Below are 14,904 nucleotides of genomic sequence, written 5' to 3' on the forward strand. Positions count from 1 at the left end.
GGCTGCGGGTCCTGCCCGCCCCCCAAGGACAGGCAGACGCAGGCAGGGCCAACGTAGCAGCTTTTAGTCGTGACCGAGGCGCTCCCCGTCACGTCCTCGGACCCCCGGCGCGCCGGGCGCCGGCCCCAGCACCCCCGTGTCTGCGGGAGCCGTGTCTCTCAGCCTGCAGGGCTGGGGCTGCTCCCCAGGGCAGAGGTAGCGGGGGGAGCTGCCCTGCCAGCCAGCGCAGGGGATGGGGCACGGGGAGGGCCTGGGAACCCCCAGGAACAAAGGCCAGTGCAGGAACACAGGAGTCCTCTTGGGCCCCGGGAGCATGGAAGAGCCGGCTCCCTCTGGCCAGCACTGGCGGGGCTCACGTGTAGGAAAGCAGGTTGATATCATAGCAGCCATCCACCTGGAAAAGACAGAACCGTTGGTGCTGCACTGCACCATCGCTCTGCTGGGGCACCCCCCTAGACCTCCACTGCCCTGGTGGGAGCAGCCCCCCGGGAGGGCTCTGCCACCAACACACCAAGGCTGGAGCCCAAGTTGGGTGACAGGACTTACGTCAAAGCGCCCGATGCGGGCAGCTGCCTGGCGAGCCCGGACCACCTCCGTCAGCACCCACATTTGCTGCACCTCTGTCGACACCTTCTCTGGGTCAGGGAGCTCCTGGAAAGAAGCAGGCACACGGCTGTGGAGTGGGAACAGGAGCGGCCGATGGCCCAGGGCCTGGGCAGAGGTGTGGGCGGGGGCTGTGCTGCCTGGGAGCCCATCACCATGGCAGTGCTGCTCACACCACTGACCTGCCGGTGGTTTCTCAACGCAGCAGCGTGAGCAGGGCCCTGCTGTAGGCACATGGACAGCTGAGGAAATGGGTGGTGCCAACGCAGCCCGCTGCTGCTGGCAGGCGTCCAAGCAGAGCACAGAGCGCTGGCTAATGATTACAAACCTAATCACACAGTCCAGAGTTTCCCAAGGCAGCAGCTGCCCCCCGGTGCCTGGAGCCACAGACCCCACTGCAGGGGTGGGTTCTCCCGGGGACCTTCAGCCAGGCAGGGCTCACTGGCTCAGCAGCAGCTCCGCAGGCTGGAGCAAGCCTCTGTGCTGCTCCTGCCCTGCTGCAGCACCGGGGTGCTGGCAGGTGCCTCGGGGTGATGCTGGGACCAGCCAAGCCCAGACTAACCCCCAGCACCTCCTCTGGACCCTCCGTTGCCCAGGGAGCCATGACCCAAGCAATGACCTTGCCACGGCAGTGGTGGTGTGAGGCTGGCAGCAGAAGCGCCCTGGAGGTGCTGGCATTGTGGCACGGTGCCCTGCAGGGCATGACTCAGCAGGATTCTGGCGGTGGGACAGCTGCCCACCCCTGCCCCTGCCTTGCCCAGCCCAGACTTTGCTCACCGAAGGCCATCAGCCAGCCAGATGTGGCTCACAAGCTGTAAACGTGTGCCATGGCTGTGACCTCCCTCTGCCCATCGTGCTCCCCAGCAAAGCACTGGGCACCAGCCAGCCCACCCCCTCCCCTCCCCACACCGAGCCGTGCTGTGCACCCACTGCTCCCACGGGGACCCTCCTGTCCCCACACTAGAGGGTGGGTAGGCTGAAGTGTCACTGCAAATCACACATCCCCGAAGAGATGGGTATTTTTCCCCCTCTGGACTCTGCAAACCACTTGCAGCCATTTCAGGGCTCCACAGCTGTTCCTGGCCAGGACAGGGATAGCGCTGGCAGCCTCACAAGGACCACTCACCCCACACGGGTCCCTCCTTCCCCACCCCACATCACTCACCTTGTGCAGGCTGGTTGGCTGCTCCGGAGGGGTCAGCTGGGAGAGCCAGGAGGGAAAATCCTTCTGGGGGCTCTGAAACAGATGCAGAGGGTCACACAGGGGTGTTCCCGATGGCAGCTCCATCCCTGCCTGGCAGGGAGCGCAGCACCAGCACCTGCTCACCTTCTGTCCAAGGGGAAAGATCTGCAGCTCCTCAATGGTGAAGTGGAGCCAGACCGGGGAGGGCTGCCGCAGGATGAACCGCACCGCCGTCACCTGGTCCATGTCGCACAGCATCTGCCGGGGCAAGGAAGCTGTCACTGGGGAGGCTGGCCAGGCTGGCACTGCTTCGAGGCAGCTCTGGGGCTCTGCTTCAAACCACTCCTGACCCACCCCCGATGGAAGGAGCCCGAGGGAAAAGTCACCCCATGGTGTCTCTCCGGGCTGAGAGAAGGGCCGGCAGTGGCAGGAGAGGCACGGCGGGGTGCCATGGAGGCACTGTGGGGCATTGGCACATAGCCCCGGGGCCCAGGAGCCATCCTGGTGTGCAGGCAAAGCGGGGGTGAGCCCTCAGGGTTTTGGGTGATGCCCCGGGCGTACCGACCTGGTGTCGGTGGAGGGAGAAGTAGTCCTGGGAGCCCTCCTCGGTGTGCGGGCAGGGCATGAGGCAGTAGTCCCGCAGGCAGGTCACCCACCGGCGGGAGCCGGTGGGGCCGGGCCGCTGCACCCGCACGCTCAGGAAGGCCGTGTAGAAGTTCCTGAAGACGATCTCCTGCACCTGTGAGACCGGTGGGCTCAGCCCGAGCCCCGGCATCCCCCCGAGCCCCGGCATCGCCCCCGGCATGGCCCTCCCTGCCGGTACCGGTACCGCCACAGTCCCCGCGCCGGCACCCGCCCCGGCGTTCCCCCGCGCCCCGGGACCGCTTCCCACGCTGCAGTCATCGCCACCGCCGGCGTGCCCCCACCGTCCCCGTGCCCGTGCCCACCGCTCCTCCATGCCGGCACCTCACCGGCACCATCCCCCCGGCCCCGCGGCGCCCTCCGCGCCATCCCCCGCCCCAGGCCGTGCCGCACTCACGTCGGCGGCGGCGCCGCGGGGGAAGCGGAGGTCGATGACGGTGACGCCGGGCCGCGCCGGCTCGGCCCCCCCGCCCAGCTGTAGCGCGGCGGCGGGGCGGGGGGCGCAGGGCAGCGGGGAACGGCTCGGCCCCGCCGCCGGCCCCGGCCCCGGCCCCGCCGCTCCCGACATGGCGGCGCAGCGCGGCCGCCCCTCCTGGGCGGGGCCTGGGCGGGCGGTGACGTCACACGCCGCAACGGCCGCGAGCGGGAGCGCCGCTCTCGCCGCCAGGGGGCGCTGCGCTCCTGCTGCCCCGCTACTGCCGCTGCCCCGCTACTGCCGCTGCCCCGCTACTGCCGCTGCCCCGCTCCTGCTGCCCGGCTACTGCCGCCCCGCTACTGCCGCTGCCCGGCTACTGCTGCCCGGCTACTGCCGCTGCCCCGCTCCTGCTGCCCCGCTACTGCCGCCCCGCTCCTGCTGCCCCGCTACTGCCGCTGCCCGGCTACTGCTGCCCGGCTACTGCCGCTGCCCCGCTCCTGCTGCCCCGCTACTGCCGCCCGGCTACTGCCGCCCGGCTCCCGCTACTGCCGCTGCCCTGCTCCTGCCGCTGCCCCGCTACTCCCGCCCGGCTACTGCTGCCCGGCTCCCGCTGCTGCCCGGCTACTGCTGCCCGGCTACTGCTGCCCGGCTCCCTCTGCCCGGCTCCCTCTGCCCGGCTCCCGCTGCCGCCCGGCTACTGCTGCCCGGCTCCCGCTGCTGCCCGGCTCCCGCTGCTGCCCGGCTACTGCTGCCCGGCTACTGCTGCCCGGCTCCCTCTGCCCGGCTCCCGCTGCTGCCCGGCTCCTGCTGCCCGGCTCCCGCTGCTGCCCGGCTCCCGCTGCTGCCCGGCTCCCGCTGCTGCCCGGCTCCCGCTGCTGCCCGGCTACTGCTGCCCGGCTACTGCTGCCCGGCTCCCTCTGCCCGGCTCCCGCTGCTGCCCGGCTACTGCTGCTGCCCGGCTCCCGCTGCTGCCCGGCTACTGCTGCTGCCCGGCTCCCGCTGCTGCCCGTCTCCCTCTGCCCGGCTCCCGCTGCTGCCCGGCTCCCGCTGCTGCCCGGCTCCCGCTGCTGCCCGGCTCCTGCTGCTGCCCGGCTCCCGCTGCTGCCCGGCTCCTGCTGCTGCCCGGCTCCCGCTGCTGCCCGGCTCCCGCTGCCCAGTCCCTGCTACTGCCGAGTTCCTCCCGCTGCCCGGCTCCCGCTGCCCAGTCCCTGCTACTGCCGAGTTCCTCCCGCTGCCGAGTTCCTCCCGGCTCCCGCTGCCCGCCCGCTGCCTGCTGCCCGGCTCCCGCTGCCCGGCGCGGCGGTGGCAGAGGCATCGCCGTAGTAAAGCACACGGTTTATTGACTCCATACTTTTACACAACGCGGAACCCGTCCCCCCGCGACGCCGAGACGAGATCGGGGCTGGAGGGGAGGTGTGTGAGCACCCCCGGCCCTCGCCCGCCCGCTGCCGCCGCCTCGCCCCGTGCCGGGTGCCCGCCGCCGCACGGCGGGTGTCGCTCCTCCCGCCCTCCCCAACCCGCCCCGCAGAGCGCTGAGGGTAAACACAGACCCATGCTTGAAATGGTACAGGCGAGGGAGAGGCGGAGGCGGCGGGCGGGGGGCGGGGGGCGCCCCGGGGCGGGGAGCTGAGCTCGGACAAACGGCTGGCAGCGGCACACCGGTCGGTAAGTCTCTTTTTAATAAAACAATTGGAGGCTGTATCAAAAATTTAGTAAAAAAATTCTATTTGCGAGTTCACTAATTCGTTTGTCACTATTCGCTGCTGCGGCTGCGCTTTGTTTTTCCTTTCCCCCCCCCCCCCCCCCTCTTTTTTTTTCTCTTTTTCTCTTTAATTTTTAAAAAAAAACGTTTATTTTTTTCCAACAGTGCCCAGGTGTGGAGCAGCCCGGAGCAGCCGGCGGCCCGCAGCAGCCGAGGCCATCCCAGCACTGCTCCTAAGAAGGACTCGAGGCAAAGAGACAGCACCATGCTACGCAGACACCCCACCCTCGCCAAAACACCTCGCAGGGACGGGGTGGGGGGCACGTTTGCTTCAAAACGACCACCCTCCCACCCCCGGGGCTGGCGGTGTGGGGCCTGGCTCGCCCCCCCGCACGTAGCCGTGGGTACCCCGGGCCAGTCCGACCCCACCGGTGACTATTTGTGATGCGTGAGAAAAATAAGATTTCTTTGATTAAAAACAAACAAAAAAAGAATTAAAAAAGAAAAGAATCAAACCCTGAACCAAGCAGCTGATCCCTCCCCTCAGGAGGAGGAGGAGGAGGCTGGCTGTCCTCCCCCTCAGCAGCCCGGCTCGCAGCAGCACAGCGCTGCCCTCCCCGTCCCCCAGCTACACCCCCAGCTTTAGGTAAACAGCAGATTAAATGTAAAAACTTAAAACATCGGCTTCAGAAAGTCCCTTGAATTTAATTGTTTTTAGGCTATCTTTCATGTTACGTCCTGTAGCTAGACACACGTGAATAGAAAAAACAGTACAGTTAGTGTTAAAGGCAAACAGCGGAGACCCAGAGTGCTACCCCAGTGCTGCCTGCTCCTCCCGCCCCGGCCCGGCCCGCCCCCCGGCCCCGGCCCGCAGCCCAGCCGCCGGGAAGGCGTGTTGCGAGACGAGATTTCTTTCTTTTTTTTTCCTCTATGAATAAAATAAAACCAAAGCTTGTTAGGCAAAAATAAAACGAGTGTCCCCCCGAGTCCCGCGAGCGCTCCGGTGCGGCGGGCGCGGCCGGGGAGGGCCTGCTGGGGTTCTGAGTGTCCCGGCTGGCGAGGGGGCTGCCGGCCCACAGACAGCGCTGGCGTGGGGCTGGAAGCCCCTTCTCCCCTCGAGAGCCTCCCGTTCATTAAGGGGGGACGTAGGGCGGTGGGGACCTGTATGGGGTCATGTTCTTCGGGCGAGAGCCTTTCCCCTCCATGGGCGCGGTGAAGGGCGGGGGAGGCTGGTAGGGCGGCGCGTTGGGGTCCTCGTCTTGCAGTGGCGTGTACTCCCCGATGGTGTCCTGGTTGAGCGGCACGGTCTCCTGCAGGCTCTGGTTGGGGTACTCCGGGGGGGGCAGCGGGGCTTTCTCCTCCTGGAGGATGAGGGGCATGCTGGAGGACGGCGGGGGCTTGGAGTCGTCAAGCTCGTCGGCAAAGATGATGGGCACGCCTTTCTTTATGAAGGTGGCCTGGTCTTCGATGGTCAGCTTCCCTTTCCTCTTCTTGCGGTAGCAGATCATGGCGATGATGCCGGCCACGAGGAGGATGGCGGCCACCACCACGGCGGGGATGACGGTGTGCAGGTACACGTCGTCCTCGCTGCTCTTCTCGGGGTCTTTGCCCGCCGCCACCGTCGGCGTCGCCTCCGAGATCACCCTTCCGTCCTTCGTCACGGGGATGAACTGGATGTGCCTGCAGCTGCCGGAGCCAACCACCGACACGTTCAGGGGCTTGAACTCGGGCTGCAGGACGTTGGAGAAAGCCGGGCTCGGCCCGCCCGAGTCATCCGCGATTTTTTTTGCTCAAAGTCCGGATCTGCTCCCGGGGACAGGGCTCCAGGGGCAGGGTGTTGTTTGTCCACTCCACTACGATGGAGCCTTTGGCAATATCCTGCACCGTGATGGTGCTGCTGTTCCTGTCGCCGAAGGCCAGAGCCAGCTTCTTCACCAGCATGATCTTCTTGTTGATGTCGTTCACCACCGCGTTGTGGTCCCCTTCCAGCCTGGCCTTGAACTTCACCGGGGACTTGTCGCCGTGCGGGCGTTTGTGGACGTGGATTTCAAAGGCATCCACGGCGAAGAGCCCGCCCTTGTCGGTCGCGTACATGAAGTACTCGTGCTTCCCGATGTGGTTGTGGTCCGGCATGCCGTACATCAGCTGGCTCGTGCTGTTGAACTGCACCCACGAGTTCTCCTCTATCATCTGCTGTTCCTTCAGCTTCAGGGTCAGCTGCAGTTTGTCAGTGGTGGTATCTTCCTTGTCGTAGAAGGTATCCGATGGTATTTTAACCTCGAAGTAAGTGCCCTCCCACGCGTCCACCCTGTCGATGTGGTTGGTCAGCTTGGGCGGCTCGTTGGGCTCCCAGGGCCGGGGGACCCCGCTGGCTGTGGTGCGCAGGCGGGTCGGCGGGGAGGCCGTCGTTAGCTTGGAGATGGGGGACCTGGTGGTGCTGGGGGGCTTTGTTGGACGGGGCGTTTTGGGCCTTCGAGTAGGCCTTCGCGTCGTCGCCGTGGAGGAATCGGTTGTGGACGGCGTGGCCGGCTTCAGAGTGGAGACTCTGGGTTTCTTGGTGGTAGTTGTGGGCGGCGTGATCACCGCGGTGGGCTCTACGTAGCCAGGCATCGTGGGCCGAATTGGCACGGAGGCTGTGCCGGTGCCTTCTGCCACCCTGGTTGGCTGGATGGGTCCCAGAGTGGGCGTCTGGACGATGGGGCCTCTCGTTCTGATGGTGACTGTCGGCTTCCTCGGCAGCGGAATGTGCTCCCGGACGGGGGGTGCCGTGGTCTCTGTGGGAGGCGCGATGGCGGGCGACGTCGGGGTGGGCACGATCCGGGTCGGCGGCTCTTGTGCCGCGGTGGTGGGCGGCCCGATGGCGGTCAGCGGCGTCGGGGTGGCGTTGATCTGCCGCCGCATCCTCTTGGGGAGGTGAGGCTTCTTGTTAGCAATGTGCCAGCCAACAACAGGGTAGCCGAGGTGGGCAGACATGGTTCCCTCCTTAGCTGGAGCCTCTACCTTGCTGATGTTGGGGACACTGTTTTGGCTCAGAGAACATCCCAGTTTCCACGAGAGCAAGGCCCCGTTTTCCACCACCTTCTTTGCGTTTCCCGGCCCGGCCATGAAGGCCGACATATCAAAGAGTCTGTTATTTACAACGGGAACCAACTTCATGTTATGAAGTTCCACCTCCGAGAAGCTTCTCATTCTGTTTAAGAGCTCAATCCTCTGCTTTGGCGTCATTTTCGTTAAGTCAGCATCCAGAATGACAGTCAGGATGGTGACGGGCTCCTCCGAGCCGCAGACGAACGGCGCCGCGTCGCCCGCGTCTTGGACGGCCGCTCGCACCGACTGAGGCTCGTTGTGGTCTTCTTGGTGAACCTCGACCGAGAAGACGTTTGCGGTCTGCGGCACGTAGCTGCCGTTCGGGAAGGGCTGCAGCGTGGTTACCGAGATGTAGTGGACGCCCTTGTCCGTGTCAAGGGGCAGCCCTTCCAGGGAGCTGCTGTGGGCGTTCCAGTGTAGCCAAGAAGGCAAGGAGTCCTTCCCAGCCTCGGAGATCTACCAAAGGAAAGAAAGAGGGTGTTTTTAGAAGCGCAGCATTAGCACAGGTTCTAGAAAAGTAAGGCTTAATTTAAAGGATTAAAGGGAAAAAAGAGATCTGAAGTGTTAACAGCTGGGGAAGGAACATCCTGGCCAGAGTGGGACAGCGTGCATCTCCTCTGCATGGGGGCAACCATGAGCTCTGCAGGGTACACTGGTCCCAGTGGACTTACAGAGCCTCAAAAGGTCATAAAGTCCTGCAAAGGTCCCTCACCTGCAGGCACTGGCTCTCCAGCACTTGCTGTGCAACTGCTACGCACAAGTGGTTCATTATCTCTGAAGGCAGAAGGGAACTTCAAGTCAGGAGGACAGCCACGACACTGAGGGTGAAGTTACACAACATAGTAGAGTTTATCCAACAAGTACCCTCCTCCCTCTCCTTCTTCTTCCTCTCCCATCTCGCTCCTTTACTCACCTGATCGCACCTGTAAGCCCAATACTCCTGCAGCTCAGCAGAACATGTTTTCACTGTTAATGCTCATCTTTATCCCTCTGCCCTCAGCAGCTGGGCTGAGCTGGAAGGGCCAGAAGCTGACAAACTCCAGCCCAGAGTCCCCTGCTTGGCTGGAGCACACCAGCTCTTAACAAGCAGCAGCAAGTCCCACGTGCTGCGGAGCTGCTTGGAACAGGACGTCCCCCTGCGCTGCCACAGGAATGTCACGCCGGGGCTGAAGGAGGGAGCGAAGCCCATCACCCCTGCATGGGCAGGCAGGATGTGGCACAGGGCTGGGGCACTGCTGGATGCCACACCAGACATGCCAGCCCAGCTTTGTATGCAGAGTCACTTAAAATGGAGGATTTCACTTCCATGTAGCTTACTTCTGCAAGCTACAAACAACAGGCGGCTTCAGCCCGGGCTCTGGGTACCTCAGGGCTCCCAACACATGCCTTACTACTACTTTGAGGTCAACAGCAACACTTTTTTCTTTGCATGACTTGTGGCAGAGATTAGTGAGGTGCAGTCTGAGAGCACAGACCTTCTCTTCACACCCCACGGCCTGACAGCAGGGGCAACGCAGCAACCACAGCATTTCTACACACTGCAGAGGAGCAAGTCTGCAGTACCCTCACTGGCTGCCTTCTCTTCCCAGTTTATCCATTTGTGCCCTTCTGAGCCCACCCTCCTCTTCCTCCTTCCTTCCTACCTAGCCCAGCTCCAGACCCTGGGGGTCTCCTGCCCCTTTTGCTCATGCAGAGAAGACCCTGGTTCTCTCCAGGATGTCACCAGCCATGACTGACATGCTGAAATACCACAGGCCAGGAGACTCCTGCCTCCTGCCCTGGGCTGTCACTGAGGGTGGATAACCAAACCCCTCATTCCCAGCAGCTGGGGTCTGTCTGTCTGCACTATACCCACTCTGACCCCAAGGGACAGCAGAGACACCGGGGCTGTGTGGTGGAAGGGGTGACCCTGACAGCTCGGTGGGCTGCGACGTGTCCCAGGGATGTACGTTTCACAGGGTGAGTAACCTGAGCTTTGCCACTTCCTTGGTGTTTGAAAAGTGCCCTGGCTGGGCTTTCTAGAGCTTGCCATGAAGCATCTCTCCCCTATACTCTGAGGAAATGGGATGTCTTGGGGTCTTCAGCCACATTTCACAGGCTGGTCGAGGCTTTGGGCTCACTGCAGTCCAGCACAGAGCCACGCTCCAGCTCCTCTCCTGAAGGGCTGCTTTGGTTACTCTGCAATTCTGTAAAGCTCATGCATATTTCATAATTTACCCAAATGCAAAGCTGGGTGAGGAGCTCTGCGAGGAAACCTGCCTGGCAGCAGCGAACCCGCGTGCGGCAGAGCTGGAGCTGGGCTTGCCTGACCTGCCCAACCGCAGGCCCTGCCTGGAGAGCCCCGGGGCGCACAGACTGATGCCCAGTGCTGCAGGGCTGGGCACACCCCCGAGCCTTGGCCATCTCTCCCACCCCGCCGGCTGGATTCAGGCTCACAGACTCCCTCCCTCTCCCCCTGCCCAGTTTTGGCACAGTGAAGGGTCTGGATGCACAGCTCTGAAGGGGTAACACAGGACCCGAAAGTCTTTTGGCGAAAGCAGCATGAAAAAGCCTTTGTGCCAGAGGGTTTCGGTCACGACCACACGGGCAACACCCTCATTCCACTTCTCCGGGGAGGATCGGCCCTGCTTTCAGCCAGCCTGGACAAGCTGGAGAGCACATCATGAGACACGCTGGGTACAATTTATGGAGCAGAGTTTAAAGCTGTTAGCACAGCTTTTAGTTAACTCCTCAGCAGCAATGGCCCAGAGCAGGAAATTAAGACTCCTGCTCACACCAGCTGGAGAAGGCCACCCCACGGGCCCTGCAACCTGATGTATCCCATCCCAGCTGAGACATGAACATCCCCTTCTCAAGACCCTGCCCCTGGGCCTTGCTGTCTGCCCACGGGTCTGGCAGAAAACAGCAGGTTTTGGCAGGGCTGCTGCGTGCACTCACCCCACAGCACGGCAAGAACAGGAGCTGCTTTTAGCCCAGCTGGCGCAAAGGAAAAGCAGCCCTTCACCTGAGGTGGGCAGAGGCAGGCCAGCCTCCCTCCTGGGGGACAAAGGACCAAATTGTCCTTCCTTGGCACCACTTCTGCCAAGAGAGAAGAAAGACAGGGTCTACTTGGGCCCAGCCAGAAGAACTGACCTGCACTTGTATTCCTTTTAAAATCTCCAAACCCAGAGATGCCAGGACAGTGCCCAGTGCAACCCGGCACTTACGTCAGCAGGAGCTGGATGGTGCCACTCTTTATCCCCTTGTGCCAGAATTAGCTGCTAACCTGCCCGCTGGGGAGGAGGAAGGGCAGGGCTGCTAGCAACAGAAACACAAGGAGCCAGGACAAAGCTGCAGCGTTACCCAGGCTTACACCATCAAGGAGAATAAAAAGTTTAACAGTGAGTGGTTAAATGCAGCCTGAATGGGCAATGTCAGGCTGCAGCTGGAACAAATCTCCCTCTTCTGCACACCCTGCCCTTAATTACAGCACCACACAGAGCTTCCCTGCCAGAGCGGCCTGGCTGCTGCTCCCTCCTCCCCACCATGGCCCATGACTTGAGGAGGAGAGGTACATGTGTTACCTTTCATCTCATGTCACAAAGGTGACTCTCTCTTCCATCACATGTGCTCCTGCCCTGTGACAGCCAGCCTCACTTAGGAAAGGCAGCCAACCCCACGCACATTTCTTGCTTCGAAATCCATTTTGAACCTGCACTTCACATGTGAGCTCATGTTCTAAAGGGCCCATGTTAAAAAAAAAAACAAAAGGAACTGCAGCTAGACAGATTCACCCTAAAAACTGGGCTCTCCTGAAAAACAAAAACAGGCCAGGAGTCACCTGCCGGGACCACTTGTTCCAGCAGGGATGCGATGCCTGCAACACACTTATAAACCCACTCAAACTTGATTTTAAAAGAGCTGAGATGGTTCAGTGGCATCCAGCATGCAAAGAGATGTGAACTCTTTCTAAGGGTTCCACAAGAGCTGATTAAGAAAATCAAACTCGTGTGTATGAGTCCAGTGAAATGCAGGAAGATGCCTGTGCCTCCCCTGGGAAATCTCTGGGAAGGCAACAGGTCACAAGCTTCCAGGCCAAGGCTCTGCTTTAAACAGAGCTACTGCCCTGGCAGCAGCATTCATCCATGTTTGTGTGACAAAGGAAGAGCCCAGTAAGATCAGAGCAGATAATCAAAGCAGTTATTGGGCTGAAGAGAGGTGCTCGCTCCTCCTAAATGAAGGCTAACCGGTGGGGCCAGGCAGTAGTTGCTGTTTGTGGAGGCAGGAAACCCAGAGAGGTCTGGACTCTGTTCTAGCAGTGTTTCCTTCAAATATTGCTTCAAAAGGGTATTTGTGATGGCTACACATGGTTAATGATTTGGGGTCTCTAGCTTTCATGTAAACTTGCCCCAGTTTCCTATGTACGCAATAAGTATCAGCCCTGAGCCCTGCCATTTCCCTCAAGGGCTCTGACTGGTTTCAAAATAACTCAGGAAAGAAAAAGGCTGTCTTTGTTTACCCATTATTGGAGATAATTGTAAATGAATGCTTATCAGCTAAAGATGACACAAGCCTGGCAGTGTACTGAGGACCATTAAAAACTCAGCCCCGTTTGCCATTTTAAACACATACAGTGGTCTGGCTGGTTATGGAGACCCTGTTCAGAAAGTCCTTTTGGATACACATGGCCTGTTATTTTTAGGCCAGCCAAGCGCAGTCAGCTCATGAAAGAAGATAGTTCAGTTTGATTTGTTTTTTCCAATGGAGATCTTAAAGCCCTGTAGCCAAGAAGACAAAGATAGGCAAAGGAGCAGTGAGCAAAACTGCTGCCTCAGAGGGAATTCAGGCAGAAACTGCCTTCTGGTCTAGGAGAGTGCCCTCTAATCCTCCAAGTATTTAGTCTTCCTCCTGCTAAATCCTCCAAAAATGAGGGATAGAGTCCTTTGCCATGAGACAGGTACCGTAGGATCCTGCCCTGGGTCTCCCCATGGCACGCTGCTATGAAATCCTCCTGGCTCTGATGGGATCTCCCCAGCCCATGCTGCCAGACCTTCCTGTGGGCAGCAGCAGGAGCCATGGACTCTGATCCTTCCTGCACCCTTTCACATCACTCCTAAAAAAAATCCCTGACTGCTTTTGGGCAGGGCTGACCATGGGTACTCCTGTAGCTCTGCCAAATCTCCCCCTGCCCCCCTCCCCTCCCTGTGCCCAGCTGTTGCTAAGAGACAGACCCCTGGCGAGGGATTTCATCTGGAGTATAATTACTGATGACAATTTACCGTACCACAGACTCCCCTTCTGGGTTGCTCCTGCAGCATTACTCTAACATACATGGTCAGTAATGAAAAACACCCCTTTCTGAGCCCTCTCTACATTGGAACAGAAGGCAAGCTGAACTGTGCTCAAGCTGACTGACCTAACCGGTGTTAAACCCAGTCTGCAGCACTCAGGTTTCTGAAAGCAATTAACCAGTGGGCAGGGGAAAGAAAATGGAAATTCAAACGCAATTCAAATGCAAATATAACTGCAGAGAAAGAGTCAAACGTAAGCTGTTTGCCCAGGCAAAGCCCAAGCTTCATCTTAACCCCTGGCTAATGCAGCAGCACCAGGAGGTTTTGTCGGCAGCAGAACAGTCTGTCTCAGCCCCAAATCCGATATGTGGACAGGTAGAATTGGTTTCAGATCCACGGGCACTGCAGTGATTTATGGTGCTGGTGCAGCTGACCCATAGCCCAGAGAAGAGATGAGAACATGAAGCCTGCAGGCTCTGAGTCAGAGGATGGAATCCTCCTTCTGGGAGGTAGGCTCTGCCCCTGGGTCCCTTGGCTGTGTTCCACCTCTCCAGAGGCAGAGCTAGTGACTGCAGGCCTGGAGTGTGTTGACAGCCAAGCTGTGCAGGCTGTCCCAGACAGGTCCAGAGGCTGCTGCATTGGGTCAGGGAACATAATGACTTGAGGCAAGGGCTGGACAACCTCAGATCAAAAAGAACAAGAGACCAGAGACTCTGGCCCCAAAGGAAAGCCCTGACAGCGAAGCTTGCCTGTATGCAGTCTGGAGATGATGCGAGGAGGAGCCTCCAATCTCACATCCCTCCTCCCTCCTTTCCTCAAATACATCAGAACTGCAAACTAGGACATCAGACAGGCCTTGCCTGCAAACACAAGGCCCAGAAAACAGTGGTGAAAGGAGGATGGGCAGCTCAGAGCCTTCTGCTTACTGGGCACAGCTACGGAGCACCACGCAGTGCTGTGCTAGGGGAAAGCTCAGTCTGAAGAAAGGGAAGTTGCATCTGGCTTGGCACAGTGAGCAGGGAGGAATCACAGCACATGCTGTCCCCTCAGAGGGGACTGCAATACCTGTAAGGGCTTTTGGGTATCCTCAGCAGACAGTGCTCTTCTGAGCTGTTGCATGCCTTGGACGAAAGCTGCAGGAACTCACAGACAAAAACAAGCTGCTCCAGGACATTTCATGTAGATGCATCTGCCCCTGAGTCTAAAAACAGCCCAGAGACTTCACTGGCTCTCAGAAGTACGTCAGCCTCAGTGACCTGAGTCTTCGTTACCAGCAGGAGCTCGCCATCTCTGCTCAGAGACCGAAAGATGTGTGGGAACAGCTGGTAATTGGTGCTTCCTTTGTGCACAGGGTAGGTCAGGATGGTTAAACTAGACCCTCATTTCGTCTGGTCCCAGCAAAAGCCCTGCAAAGCTCTTCCTGCATGTCTCTGTGCACTGAAGCTGTGGCCTTAAAAAAGAAACCTAAAGAAAATGAAACCTTTCGGCTTGGAAAGCTGAGCTGAGAGACAACGAGGCTGTGGATGCTGTATCACAGATCCTGGCCCCAAACTTCAGGTTCAAACTTCAGCCCCTGAAGGACCAGGTGGTGAAGATACTTGAAGTAGCTGCACTGCTTTTCCAACCAAGTCGTTTACACGCCTGCTGCTCAGCTGCATTTTCCAGCCATGCAAGAGGCAAGCACAGCCTCATGCAGAGCAAGCCAGCCCCGCTCCGTGGCAGCTGCAAGCACGTGGCTGAGCTGCACACACAGCCTGTCTGCCCCAAGACCAGGCTTGCTCTCCCCAGCTTCTTCACCACCAGGAAAATGGCTTCACGGGGCGCAGGCCAAGCGGCTACACCCCGCTCATGCCACCCTCACATACTCCTGCCATGACGGCTTCTTTTCCAGATGCGCCTCTGCGTTCGCTATAAGGGCACTATTCAGCGTCCCACTCTGCCTGGGCAAGGGAACACAACAGCTGTTTCACTGGGAGGTCACTACAAAACATTGAGTGTCCCG

General features: G+C 60.0%; 2 protein-coding genes across 2 annotated transcripts in view; both read right to left on the reverse strand.

The window, feature by feature from the left end:
* Nucleotides 1–43: 43 nt before the first annotated feature.
* NICN1 (nicolin 1, tubulin polyglutamylase complex subunit) lies at nt 44–2,996 on the reverse strand. Its single transcript, XM_062008660.1, has 7 exons — nt 2,826–2,996; nt 2,352–2,525; nt 1,931–2,044; nt 1,769–1,840; nt 786–827; nt 547–651; nt 44–394 (listed from the first exon to the last, which is right to left on the reverse strand). Exons 1-7 carry the CDS (start codon nt 2,994–2,996, stop codon nt 353–355), a joined length of 720 nt encoding a protein of 239 aa, XP_061864644.1. The 3' UTR covers nt 44–352.
* A 2,234-nt stretch (nt 2,997–5,230) lies between these two features.
* The window catches only part of DAG1 (dystroglycan 1), a 51,847-nt gene continuing 42,173 nt past the window's right edge, over nt 5,231–14,904 (reverse strand). The window contains 2 exon segments of the mRNA XM_062008488.1: nt 5,231–6,332; nt 6,334–8,088. Of these exon segments, the coding sequence (XP_061864472.1) occupies nt 5,679–6,332; nt 6,334–8,088 (2,409 nt within the window). The 3' untranslated portion in view covers nt 5,231–5,678.

This window comes from Colius striatus, chromosome 15 (genome assembly GCF_028858725.1).
Source record: "Colius striatus isolate bColStr4 chromosome 15, bColStr4.1.hap1, whole genome shotgun sequence".
Taxonomy (NCBI): Eukaryota; Metazoa; Chordata; class Aves; order Coliiformes; family Coliidae; genus Colius; species Colius striatus.